Source organism: Bubalus kerabau, chromosome 15, assembly GCF_029407905.1.
Source record: "Bubalus kerabau isolate K-KA32 ecotype Philippines breed swamp buffalo chromosome 15, PCC_UOA_SB_1v2, whole genome shotgun sequence".
Lineage (NCBI taxonomy): Eukaryota > Metazoa > Chordata > Mammalia > Artiodactyla > Bovidae > Bubalus > Bubalus kerabau.
In genome coordinates, this window is record NC_073638.1 from 62,516,540 (window position 1) to 62,529,874 (window position 13,335).

The 13,335-nt window shown below is 41.3% G+C and overlaps 1 protein-coding gene across 1 annotated transcript in view; it reads right to left on the bottom strand.

Moving 5' to 3' along the window:
* Nucleotides 1–13,335, bottom strand: part of DCDC1 (doublecortin domain containing 1) — a 477,869-nt gene that overhangs the window by 223,089 nt on the left and 241,445 nt on the right. Inside the window, exons 11-12 of the mRNA XM_055549196.1 lie at nucleotides 3,579–3,680; nucleotides 66–229 (exon numbers count right to left, since the gene is read on the bottom strand). Of these exons, the coding sequence (XP_055405171.1) occupies nucleotides 66–229; nucleotides 3,579–3,680 (266 nt within the window). The remainder of the gene's footprint in view (nucleotides 1–65; nucleotides 230–3,578; nucleotides 3,681–13,335) is intronic.

Here is a 13,335-nt window from a genome sequence, read left to right on the forward strand (position 1 = left end):
TCCTTTTCCATTAGGTTGCCACAGAAAAATTGAGGACAGACAGAGAATGAACACCTTGCTCCTACCTGTATGCTTTACCATAAGAGACCCAAATTTTTTGCTCATTCTTCAGCGAAAGCAGATTCTTAATTTCTTGACCGTGCTCATCAAAAAGCCGGATTGAAGAAAAATTGAGGCCTGGTGGGTGGATGGAAGAACCTTGAAGTCTTTGATGAATCTTGAGAAGTAACTGGTTGGGTCGGGGTGGGTGGGGAGGGATGAAGAAGGAAAAGAAATAAGGTAAAACGTGAACACCTATAATAAACTGTCTCTCCTCTGTAACAAAGGAAGTCCAAACAAATGGTAATTAAATTCATATAGAATGTTAAAAGAAGTGTGAAATCACAGCGATGTTTAGCTCAGTGTAAAGTAACAAAATGAGCATGGGCTTTTAACCAGCAGGGGGTGCCACAGGCTTGTGATTGAGCTCTGACCCTTTGGCACGGGGACTGAAAGCAGATGTGACAGTCCTACAGAAAGAGCATTTAGCTTCTATACACGGAAACGGTCCTCTTTGATAAGGGTTATGCTTTCCTTGTCTGAGCTACACACTCTGTTGGGTCCTTCCAGAGGATGTTCAAGTTCTACAGTCAGCCGTCTCCCGTCCCTGGCTAACCTCAGGTAACCAACGGCGGAACCATCCACCAGCGACAGGACAGCAAAAATAAACACAACTTTCTAGCCTATGTTGCTTCATTTGGAAGACCTCATCCTGGATGTATCAATTAAGCGCTCTGCAGAAGCTTGCCAGGGGCTTCAATAATGAGTGCTTTCGGGTTGTAAATATAATGTAATTGAAGTGTGAAATATGAAATGCTGTCGTTTAATATTTTAAATAATAGCATTGTCTGTTTGCTTCTGTCTGACATTTGAGATCTCCTGATTATCAAGATATTTCTAACTGAGGGCATATTTCAAATGAAAGTAAATCCAGCTGAACTGTGTTGGGCACGGAATTTTAAAAGATATTTTTCAAAATTACCCGTCACCTTTGTTTGAGTGTTTAGGCCTCTGCTCTCTTCCATGCTGCGCCCCACACTATCCATCACTCTACTCCCCCCAACCTTCTGTCACAGGCTTCCTTTTCTTCTCTCCCTTGTCAGTTCTTGTGTCTCTCAATTTCTTGTTACTCTATAATCTCGGCAGGGATGCGGATGTAGTTGTAGCCTTTTCTTGCCTGGCTGCTGTTCAGGCTATCTTTTTTGCTCCTTCTATTAATTCCCATTGAACTGAAGGTATATTTGGATGTGCTAAATGCAGAGGCCCAGAGAAAAGGAGAGAAAGTTGCAAGCCTGTCATATATCCCTTCTTTCCTCACCAGTTGGCTATAAACTCTTAACCAAATAAAATATTTTCTTTGACCTGCAACTATATCTATAGAAAGCCTCTAGATTTTGCATGAATTAGGGATAAATAACCTTATCTCCCCTTGGAGAAGGAAATGGCAACCCACTAGTATTCTTGCCTGGGAATCCCATGGACAGAGGAGCCTGGTGGGCTGCAGTACATGGGGTCACAAGAGTTGGACACGACTAAGCGACTAAACCACCACCACCACCAATATCTCTGCTCATTGGAAAATACCGTTGCCGGGAGAGACTGAAGGCAAAAGAAGAAGAGGGTGGCAGGGGATGAGATGGTTAGATAGTGATGATCACCAACTCAATAGACATGAGTTTGAGCAAGCTCCGGAAGTTGGTGATAGACAGGGAAGCCTGGCATGCTGCAGTCCACGGGGTCACAAAGAGTTGGACACAACTGAGCCACTGAACAGAACTGATTCTCTTTATGAGTATAATAAGTAAAAGCGTTAGAACAATAAAAATCTGTGTTTTGCTTTTTTTTCACTGGAACCACAAACAAGTTTTGGAATCCATGGATTATACTTATAAAGCCCTTACATTTATTTCTGTGTGGTCTCAGCCCTTGAGCTTAGTTTTTGTGGCTTTGCTATTATTTCAGAAAGCATGTAATGTGGATCATTTTTTAAATCCCAGTGATTCTGCTTTACAGGCATCATCTTTTTTTGTGAAGGGGCAAGATATGAAAGATTTAAGGCCTGATCCAGGAGAGAAGTACACATAGAACAGGAGTGTGAAGTAGAGAAGAGATGTGAACACCTGACCACTTAACAAATGCACTTTCACAGGAGTTGCATTACAATCTCTATTTTCTCAACTTGGCAACACACTGCATTTTAGGTGTCCAAAGATGAGCATTCGACAGCCTACAGGAGGTAAGGCCTCAATGCCTTTCATCTCAAGGTCACTGGTGAGGGCTGGGATATAGTGACCAAAAATTGTGATAATCTTCACCCGTTTATCTTTAAAGCTATCATCACCGGGCCTTTATAGGATAAAAATTTGCTCAGGGACCTGAGAGGAGTGTGAAACATCTTAGGCTAGTGATTGAGGCAAGTGTGCATGAAGAGAACAGTTGTCCTTGGGTGTCACAAGGGCTCTCCCACACAGAGAACTTTATTATGCCCCTAGATAAAGGTTTCCCCCCAAGTTATCTTGCATATAGAAGCAAATTACAGATCAATTTCAGTGTGCCATTAGCCAACAAAAGCTACCTACAGAATAATATCTTCCTGTGTAATCTAACATAAATGCCATCTTCAATTTTTTATACAAATAAAAATGGGAACTATTCTAATGTTGAAAAAGAGGGATTACAAGTACAGAATTCTGGGAAGGCTTTTGTATCATGGTGATTTCTATAGTCAGGGATGTGACGGTTAAAAAAAAAAGACAAGACTCTATCCTTCTCTCTCTCTAATCAATCAAGGTAGCACTTCCCATCTCTTCTGAGCTCAGCTAATGATCGGATGATTAACTTTTGTGACTAACTATGAAGTGCAGGTAATGGATACCACCAGGGAGAGGTAAGACTGAGAGTGCTGAACTGAAGGGGAGGAAAAGGAGCAAGTTTCTGAGCAAAGGTCAAGCAACGGAGCCCAGAGTGCTGCTGAGCGCTCAGGCGAATAACCCCAATTTGTAAACAACAGGGTATTCAGTGTCCTTTCATGCCAGACAAAGACACAAAGTAAGGACACTGAGCATGTCGGTTCTGCCTGAGAAACATCCCAATTGCCTGAAAAACAGGCAAAGGTAAGAATGCCTAAGATAAACCATCTGGACTTGCCCAAAATTAGCACAGGCAAAGACCAGGGCAGTGTTACCTGCCCAGGGTCTAGGGTTTGGAAATACCCTCCACCCAGAACACACCCTTCACTGGGTCTCATGTCACTTCTTTTCAATGTGTGGACAAGAGGGCAATTCCAGACTCCAGTATAGACAGATTTTCAAATAAAAGCATAATGAAAATTGAGATGCTATTAAATAAGAGGCCAGGAGTTAATACTATACTAAAGCTGAGAACCTCTGGAATCCACAAGTTAAGTTTGAAATTATGAATCTTTACAGACCAGCAAATCATTGATCTTTTCTAAACAACGGTAAAGATGTAATTCCTAAATGAACTACAAGTAACTTAGAGGACACTCATAGTCATAAATGGAAAGTCAGTAAACTCACTCTTTCCATCATGCAGCCAGCTTGAGTTGGGCTATTAGGCTCCAGATCTTTTTTACTGATACAAACAGAGATCTCTCCTGTATCTTTACCATTTTCAAATATCTGAAAAATAAGCACATTTAGAATCAAAAAGAAATATATGCACACATAAACATACATATGAATACATATATAAACACAAACAGTCCTGACTTTGCACAGTACACTGTTGACTGAAAGTCATGCATATGGGAACGGTGTAAAGCAAGGATGGCCTGTATGACCACATGCAAGTAACTGGCAATGAAAATCAACAAGACTAGAACAGTATAAAGGAAGCCCCTTGTTTCTCCTTCTGGTTTCAGTGTCCTTAACCTGACTGGCATTCCCCACCATCTTAAAATAGAAGGAAACACTGACATTAATGGAGGAATCACTGACTACACTGAATACTTCCATGGGGCAAGCGTCAGGGAAAGAAAGGTCAGCTGGCAACCAGTTAACTAGCTCATTTTATTCTTTTGAAAAAACATAAAGCCACAAATTGCATGAGGAATGCTTAATTTATATTTAAAATATATCAGTGTTCAGCTCATCTTTTGACTCACTGAAAGGAAATCCAACCTGACAAATTTATTGCATAAAGGTACAGTGAAAGCCATCCATTTTAAGTGCATATATGCAATAAGTTGCTGAGAACGGAGATAAAATTCAGAACATTGCATTATGCAACACTAAGCTGGAAAAAGAAAATGCTAGCTAACATTTTGGTCAAAAGTATCCAAATAAGCCAGTCCCAAAGGAAGGCCCCACTAGAGTGAACACCATCCTCTGACCACTCTGAGGACCCATGTGGGGTGTGCGATTCACCAAGGAAGAAAGGAAGCAGGCCAGGAGAGACTTGAAGAACAATTCAAATCCTTGCTGTTTACTGTATTTTTTTCTGAGAAGTTCTTTTATTCTCTTTCTGATAGATTTATCACATCAGAGTAGTCATTTTATTCATTTCTAGGGCTATCTCCAGAGAAGATAATTTGGGAGAGTATCTTATTTAAAAATAAAGAAAAACCATCTGTTTCACTTTTGAAACAATTTCAGAGTTAATTATTCCTAACCTGATCTAGCAACAGTTAAAACTGGACATGGAACAACAGACTGGTTCCAAATAGGAAAAGGAGTACACCAAGGCTGTATATTGTCACCCTGCTTATTTAACTTATGTGCAGAGTACATCATGAGATACGCTGGGCTGGAAGAAGCACAAGCTGGAATCAAGATTGCTGGGAGAAATATCAATAACCTCAGATATGCAGATGACACCACCCTTATGGCAGAAAGTGAAGAGGAACTCAAAAGCCTCTTGATGAAAGTGAAAGAGTAGAGTGAAAAAGTTGGCTTAAAGCTCAACATTCAGAAAACGAAGATCATGGCATCTGGTCCCATCACTTCATGGGAAATAGATGGGGAAACAGTGGAAACAGTGTCAGACTTTATTTTGGGGGGCTCCAAAATCACTGCAGATGGTGATTGCAGCCATGAAATTCAAAGACACTTACTCCTTGGAAGGAAAGTTATGACCAACCTAGATAGCATATTAAAAAGCAGAGATATTACTTTGCCAACAAAGATCCATCTAGTCAAGGCTATGGTTTTTCCAGTGGTCATGTATGGATGTGAGAGTTGGACTGTGAAGAAAGCTGAGAGCCGAAGAATTGATGCTTTTGAATTGTGATGTTGGAGAAGACTCTTGAGAGTCCCTTGCACTGCAAGGAGATCCAACCAGTCCATCCTAAAGGAGATCAGTCCTGGGTGTTCATTGGAAGGACTGATGCTGAAGCTGAAACTCCAATACTTTGGCCACCTCACATGAAGAGTTGACTCATTGGAAAAGACTCTGATGCTGGGAGGGATTGGGGGCAGGAGGAGAAGGGGACAACAGAGGATGAGATGGCTGGATGGCATCACCGACTCAATGGACATGAGTCTGAGTGAACTCCGGGAGTTGGTGATGGACAGGGAGGCCTGGCGTGCTGTGATTCATGGGGTTGCATAGAGTCAGACACGACTGAGCAACTGAACTGAACTGAACCTGATCTAGGAAATAATGTGCTTCAATAACACTTCCTCGGGCTCTAGGCAAAAAACAAAAACAAAAATAAAAACAATTTATATAGAAAAAGAGAAATAACGTTCAAGAATGAAGGGGTTTTCTGCACCCCATGCCTTTCTTCGCGCTGGTGGTCTACTGGAGATGGTGCAGCTGTCAGCCTCGGCACACTGATACTCCACGCTCTACAGTAGCTTTTGCTAAAGGGGATTTTTTTTAAACCTCTTTTCTGAGAAAAGATACAGTTCTGAGCAAGAAATCTCTCTACTTTAGCCAGGAACTATGTAAAACCCAACTGTTGCCTTCAAACCTATGGGAAATAATGTGGGAGGAGAATCTTACTGTCCCAACAATTTCTTCAGGGTCCTAATCGAACAAAACTCTTAAAACAACAGAGCCGTTTAGCAGTGATGCTCACAATTCTAGGTGGCACGCATTCTGCAAGGTCAGTGTTGACAAAAGCTCAGTTTGGACAATTTATTGATGTTTCTTTGTTAAGACTTGCCCCACGTGGTCTCAGAGTGCAGCAAATTATATTCTAGAAAATAGCTGTGTGAGGGCTAACCTTCAAACTGAGAAAGCAAATAGGACCTGGATGACACCTAAGACCTTCATTAGCTTATTGCGTCCTTCACTAATGCTAATAAGCCTTTTCTTCTACATCCAGAAAAAGAAGTGTTCTCAAATAAAAAAGCTCTGGCCTCTAAAATTCCTATGATGGCATAAAGAAAAAAGAGGTGCTTTAGTGCTGAAGCAAAAGTTTAGTTGCTTAAGTGAAAGAAATCTGTCCTCCACTGGTCATTCATATAATGTGTTTTGTTGTTTTTTTTTTCCTAAATTTCTATAAAAGTAAAAATTCCCCAAGCTGAAATTTACTTCTAGGCCCTTAGTTGCACAGAGTTTCAAGGAGGAGTGTTCCATGAATGACTTTCTTTCATGTCAACATGAACTTTTCTTCAGCAGAATTAAATTAGGTTAATGTTAATGTTTCACTGTAATGTTGTTAATTCATTCATTCAAAAAGTATTTATTGAGTGACTACTATGTGCCAATCACTGCTCAGGTGCTGAAGAAACACCAGAGAACTAAGATTCCTGACAGAACAAGTTAGTAAATCATTCAGCATGGTCAGGAAACATCAGGTCTTGTGAGGCCTGAAGTTTATACATCTTGGTAGACCTTCTTTAACAAAATGAATGTAAAATTACAAATGCAAACCTGGATATAAAATATTCATTTCAAATGAGAAATCACAATTTACACATATTAAAAAGCTCATGCATAGCAAAAAAAAAAAAAAAAAAAAAAAAGGACAAAATCCAGAAAAAGTTACTAAGTATTTTCATTAATTTATTATCCAATGCATGTTTTTTGGCTGAATTGTCTTCTATCACCTCTTCATATGATAATCTTCTAACATTCTCTCTAAGGAGAATAGGAAGATAATTCCACCTTTGCTCTTGCATGGTTAATCAAAAAAATCATTATTGATTAGAAAAATGTCTATAGATGTCACAGCTTGGTTGATCATTTCATAAAAACTTTTAGGATTGATGTCAAATTGGGAAAAACTTGATTAGCTTGCTTTACAATACGAGTTGTAAAATGAGGAAGGCTTCTCTACAAATTACTTGGCTTTGTTAATTTCACACCATGTTTTTCCTCCACCACCCATATACTTCTGGTGACAGGCACTCTAGTTTACAGTCAAAAAGCAGTACACTCTATGGCCAGCAGGCAGTAGCCATCTTCCTAGAAGCTCTTCTCTACCAGGGTGGCTTAGCACTACCTGAACAATACAGGGAAGTGACTGCAAACCATTAATTACATCTCACAATGCCCTGGTGGCTTGGATGGTAAAGAATCTGCCTGCAATGCGGAAGACCTGGGTTTGATCCCTGGGTTGGGAAGATCTCTTGGAAGAGGGTATGGCAATCCACTCCAGTATTCTTTCCTGGAGAATCCCCATGGACAGAGGAGCCTGGCAGGCTACAGTCTGTGAGGTCACAAAAAGTGGGACACAACTGAGTGGCTAAGCACAGCACATGCTCAAACTAAATGTTTCCTCAATTCAGTTTCCCCTTAGCCAGACCTCAAAAATGCCTGCAGCCACTTCACCTCCACCTGGTGCAAGGGAAAATGTGACAGAGACGAAGTCAGGGTGGAAAAAGACAACAGTCTCAGTCAGTTGTTGTAGTTAACATATATTTGCAAATTGTAGAGAAACATGTGTCCATTGCTAGGGCTTCTCCCAGGGTTTTGGAAGGGGCCTAGGAAAGGGGCCTTGAAGCTAAGGTTTCATTGGCATCATGGTAAATGTATCTCAGGAGGGGTTTAGAAGGTGGTAGTGAAAAGAGAAAGTGCTAGTCACTCAGTCATGTCCAACTCTCTGAGACCGCATGGACTGTAGCCCGCCAGGTCCCTCTGTCCATAAGATTCTCTAGGCAAGAATACTGGAATGGGTGGCCATTCCCTTCTCTAGTGGATCTTTCCAACCCAGGCATCGAACCTGGGTCTCCTGCACTGCAGGCAGATTCTTTACCATCTGAGCCACCAGGGAAGCCCAGAAGGTGATAAGTGCCATGCAAAGAAGAAAAAAATCCCCAGGGAAGGGATATAACACCCAGGGTCAAAGAGAAGGTGTGGTCGCCATAAGAAGCAGGCAATCAGAACTAGCCTTCAAGATAGGAAATATCTGAGTACAGACTTGGCGGTGAGGCAGTTGTCCAAGCAGACAGCTGGTAGAAGAGCAACAGAGGCAGAAGGAGAGGCTAGAGCAAAGAAACTAAGGCAGGAACCTGCCCAGTGTTCCAGAAACCACAAGGAGACCTGTGTGCTGGAAGCAGAGTGAGAGAGGGAGAGTAAGTAACATGAAATTAGAGGGTTAAGGGTGGGCAGCAAAGCAGGGGATCTTTGGAGGGATTGGAACAGAGTGGTAATAGGATCTGACTTAAAAGGAGCATTGTGGCTGCTGGGTGGAGAGTAGAAAGTAGGAAGTAAAGATAATCCGAAGGGTGAATGATGGCAGCTCAAACCACAGTGTTAATAATGGACGTGGCTATAAATGGTCCGTTTCTGTTGTTCATTCCAGAGTAATTTGTTTATTAGTGGGGTTGGGAAATAAAATTTGTAGCTAGGCTAATAGTTCTAAAGTACGATGTCTATATTTATGGGTGTACATAAATCAACTTAAGTATAACTTCATATGCAATATTTGTGAAGGCACAAAACAAATTATCAGAAGAACAATATTTATTGTGAAGATTTTATAGAGGCATGACCAAACCATAAACTATATGGGGGGAAGATAACTTGAACAGGAAGGTTAAGCTGACGTGGTTCTTTGACCACTTTACCTGGAATTATTTATGACATCTATTTAAGGATTTGTATAAGGCCTATTTCAGTGCCTTTATTGACCTTTAGCGCTATACGTCTGGTTAAGAGTTAGCTGTGGAGGGAACAGAAGGTCCCCAAACTCCATAACTGCTGGGCAGACCACCTAGGAAGCTCTTCTGTGCTTGAGTGGAAGGCCAAACACCTAAGCTTTAAATTGCCTCGGGATGTAATGCTGTCAAGAGGCGATCATAGGAAAATGTCACCTCTGTGTATTGCCTAAAGTTCAGAGGCTATGCAGTAACATGATCTACTACTAGAGGTCTGGTGAAAAGCAAAGGAATATAAAATAGCCCCATAACACTATTTGGCATATTTCAGGTGAAATAATTAAATAGATGGGAAAAATATTAATTTACATGTTGTGTTGGGTTGGGGTCCCCTGGAAACAGACTCTGAGACCAAGTTTTACCTGCATGAAGTTTCCTGCAGAGCATCCTCAGGTGCAACAGGGAACAGGAGTAGGTAGATGTGTCAGTCGCTCAGTCGTGTCCATCTCTGCAACCCCATGGACTGTAGCCCACCAGGCTCCTCTGTCCATGGGATTTTCCAGGCAAGAGTACTGGAGTGGGTTGCCATTTCCTTCTCCGGAGTAGGTAGGGGGAGAAGGCAAACTGTGATGCAGTTTCAACAGAGGCCTCTGGTGGGAGCTCTAGAGCTAGGATGGCCCTTCGGAGTTATTCAGCATTGAGGCCAGGGAGTAAGGCTTTGCACAGCCCATCAATCAAATATTGGATGCAGACTGCCCTCAGGGGATTAGATTAGGATGCCTAATCTTCAGATAAACAGCAGCCTTACAGGGAGGGCAACTGTCCAAGAAGAATGTAAGTGTGGCAATTGGAGGTGAAGGATGTGTATCTTAGATGTGAAGAGGGAAACCAGGTAGCCTGGCATGACATCCACTATACACAAACACAAAAATCCAGAGTGTGGAGTACACACACTTTTAAATAGCTCAATACTGAAAGCAAGTGGATTTTAGTGGTGAGTCTCAGAGACCTTAAGTGATATGCCTTGGGCAAATCTACTCACAAGGGGCAAGGAGATCTTTAGATCTCTCTCTAGTTGATTTCTTCCCAGCTTTACTGAGAGATAATTATCATATAACATGTTTAAGTTTGTGCATAACATGTTGATTTGATATGCTTCAGTTCAGTTCAATTCAGTCGCTCAGTTGTGTCTGACTCTTTGCAACCCCATGAGTCTCAGCATGCCAGGCCTCCCTGTCCATCACCAACTCCCGGAGTTTACCCAAACTCATGTCCATCAAGTCAGTGATGCCATCCAGCCATCTCATCCTCTGTTATCCCCTTCTCCTCCTGCGCCCAATCTCTCCCAGCATCAGGGTCTTTTCTAACGAGTCAACTCTTTGCATGAGGTGGCCAAAGTATTGGAGTTTCAGCATCAGTCCTTCCAATGAACACCCAGGACTGATCTCCTTTAGGATGGACTGGTTGGATCTCCTTGCAGTCCAGGGGACTCTCAAGAGTCTTCTCCAACACCACAGTTCAAAATGATTACAAGGGTTAGCTAATACCTCCAGCACATCACATAATTACCATTGTGTGTGTTTGTGTGTGTGTGTGTGTGGTGAGAACATTTAAGATCTACTCACTTTAAAACTCTCAGGTAAATAACACATAGTGGCTTCCCATGGCTCAGAGGGTAAAGAATCTGCCTGCGATGCAGGAGACCAGGGTTCGATTCCTGGGTTGGGAAGATCCCCTGGAGAAGGGAATGACAACCTACTCTACTGTGTTTGCCTGGAGAACTCCATGGACAAAGGATCCTGGCAAGCTACAGTCCATGGAGTTGCAGACTCGGACTGAGTGACTAACACACACACACACAAATAATACATATTAGTAAGTAGATCACAAGGCTCAACATTAGATCCCCAGAATTTATTCATCCTCTGACTGAAAGTTCATACCCTTTGATCAATATCTCCCCATCCCCCGCCCCCTACTTCAGCCCCTAGTATCCACCATTCTAGTCTCTGCTCCTACAAGTTTGACTTTCTTACACCTCACATATAAGTGATACACAGTGTTTATCCTTTCAGTCTGACTTATTTCACATAGCATAATACCATATGTTGTTTTAAATTACAAACATCAACATTTGCTATTATATCTAAGATTAGATATCTAATAATATGAAACTTAATATTAAAAAATTTAAAGCTATTTTAAGGTAAGCATCACTAACTCAATCATCATGAATCTGAGGAAATACCAGGAGTTAGTGGAGGACAGAGGAGCCTGGCAGGCTACAGCCCATGGGATCACAAAGTTGCAGACACAACTGATTTATCGACTAAAAAATCACAACAACATTTTATAGTAGAAGTTTTTAACCTAAATCAAAGAACATGAAAATTAAAATGAAATATTTTTCTTATGTGAGAAGCTAATTATCCATGAAAAAACCTTTATCCAATCAGAATTCAGTCATCTTTAGAGATAGGAAATTAACTCTAAGTGAATTAACATTATATGTACATTAAATCAAATAAATGTGCTGTTACCTTTTTTACTTTTATATATTTGTATAATAGTTTTTAGAATATCCACATTTTCTCAAATGCATGTTATCAATCAACTGTTCAGTTCAGTTAAGTTCAGTCGCTCAGTCGTGTCTGACTCTTTGCAACCCCATGAATTGCAGCACGCCAGGCCTCCCTGTCCATCACCATCTCCCGGAGTTCACTCAAACTCACGTCCATCGAGTCGGTGATGCCATCCAGCCATCTCATCCTCTGTCGTCCCCTGCTCCTCCTGCCCCTAATCCCTCCCAGCATCAGAGTCTTTTCCAATGAGTCAACTCTTCGCATGAGGTGGCCGAAGTACTGGAGTTTCAGCTTTAGCATCATTCCTTTAAAGAACACCCAGGACTGATCTCCTTCAGAATGGACTGGTTGGATCTCCTTGCAGTCCAAGGGACTCTCAAGAGTCTTCTCCAACACCACAGTTCAAAAGCATCAATTCTTCAGCACTCGGCTTTCTTCACAGTCCAACTCTCACATCCATACATGACCACTGGAAAAACCATAGCCTTGACTAGGCGGACCTTTGTTGGCAAAGTAATGTCTCTGCTTTTCAATATGCTATCTAGGTTGGTCATAACTTTCCTTCCAAGGAGTAAGCGTCTTTTAATTTCATGGCTGCAGTCACCATCTGCAGTGATTTTGGAGCCCCCCAAAATAAAGTATGATACTGTTTCCACTGTTTCCCCATCTATTTCCTATGAAGTGATGGGACCAGATGCCATGATCTTCGTTTTCTGAATGTTGAGCTTTAGGCCAACTTTTTCACTCTCCTCTTTCACCTTCATCAAAAGGCTTTTTAGTTCCTCTTCACTTTCTGCTGTAAAGGTGGTGTCATCTGCATATCTGAGGTGATTGATATTTCTCCCGGCAATCTTGATTCCAGCTTGTGCTTCTTCCAGCCCAGCGTTTCTCATGATGTACTCTGCATAGAAGTTAAATAAGCAGGGTGACAATATACAGCCTTGACGTACTCCTTTTCCTATTTGGAACCAGTCTGTTGTTCCATGCCCAGTTCTAACTGTTGCTTCCTGACCTGCATACAGGTTTCTCAAGAGGCAGGTCAGGCGGTCTGGTATTCCCATCTCTTTCAGAATTTTCCACAGTTTATTGTGATCCACACAGTCAAAGGCTTTGGCATAGTCAATAAAGCAGAAATAGATGTTTTTCTGGAACTCTCTTGCTTTTTCCATGATCCAGCGGATGCTGGCAGTTTGATCTCTGGTTCCTCTGCCTTTTCTAAAACCATCTTGAACATCTGGAAGTTCATGATTCACATATTGCTGAAGCCTGGCTTGGAGAATTTTGAGCATTACTTTACTAGCGTGTGAGATGAGTGCAATTGTGCGGTAGTTTGAGCATTCTTTGGCATCGCCTTTCTTTGGGATTGGAATGAAAACTCACCTTTTCCAGTCCTGTGGCCACTGCTGTAAACATGTCTAATTTTAATATTCAGATAAGGAGATGGTCACAAAACAAATATTGAAATTATGAGATTAAGGCAATGAAAAATTAATAATGAATTAGCATGTTTATACTGCATATAGGAAAATGTGTTTTAATGCCTAACAGAGATATCATTAAGTAGTATTTAATAGATAAGGAGCCAGTACATTTGTCCTAAGAAATGAAAATGCACTTATGTGAAAATAACTTTATATAATTGTTAAACTTCATCAGTCTAAATGGTACCTGGATCAAAAATCAAATAACATTTTTTTAAGCTC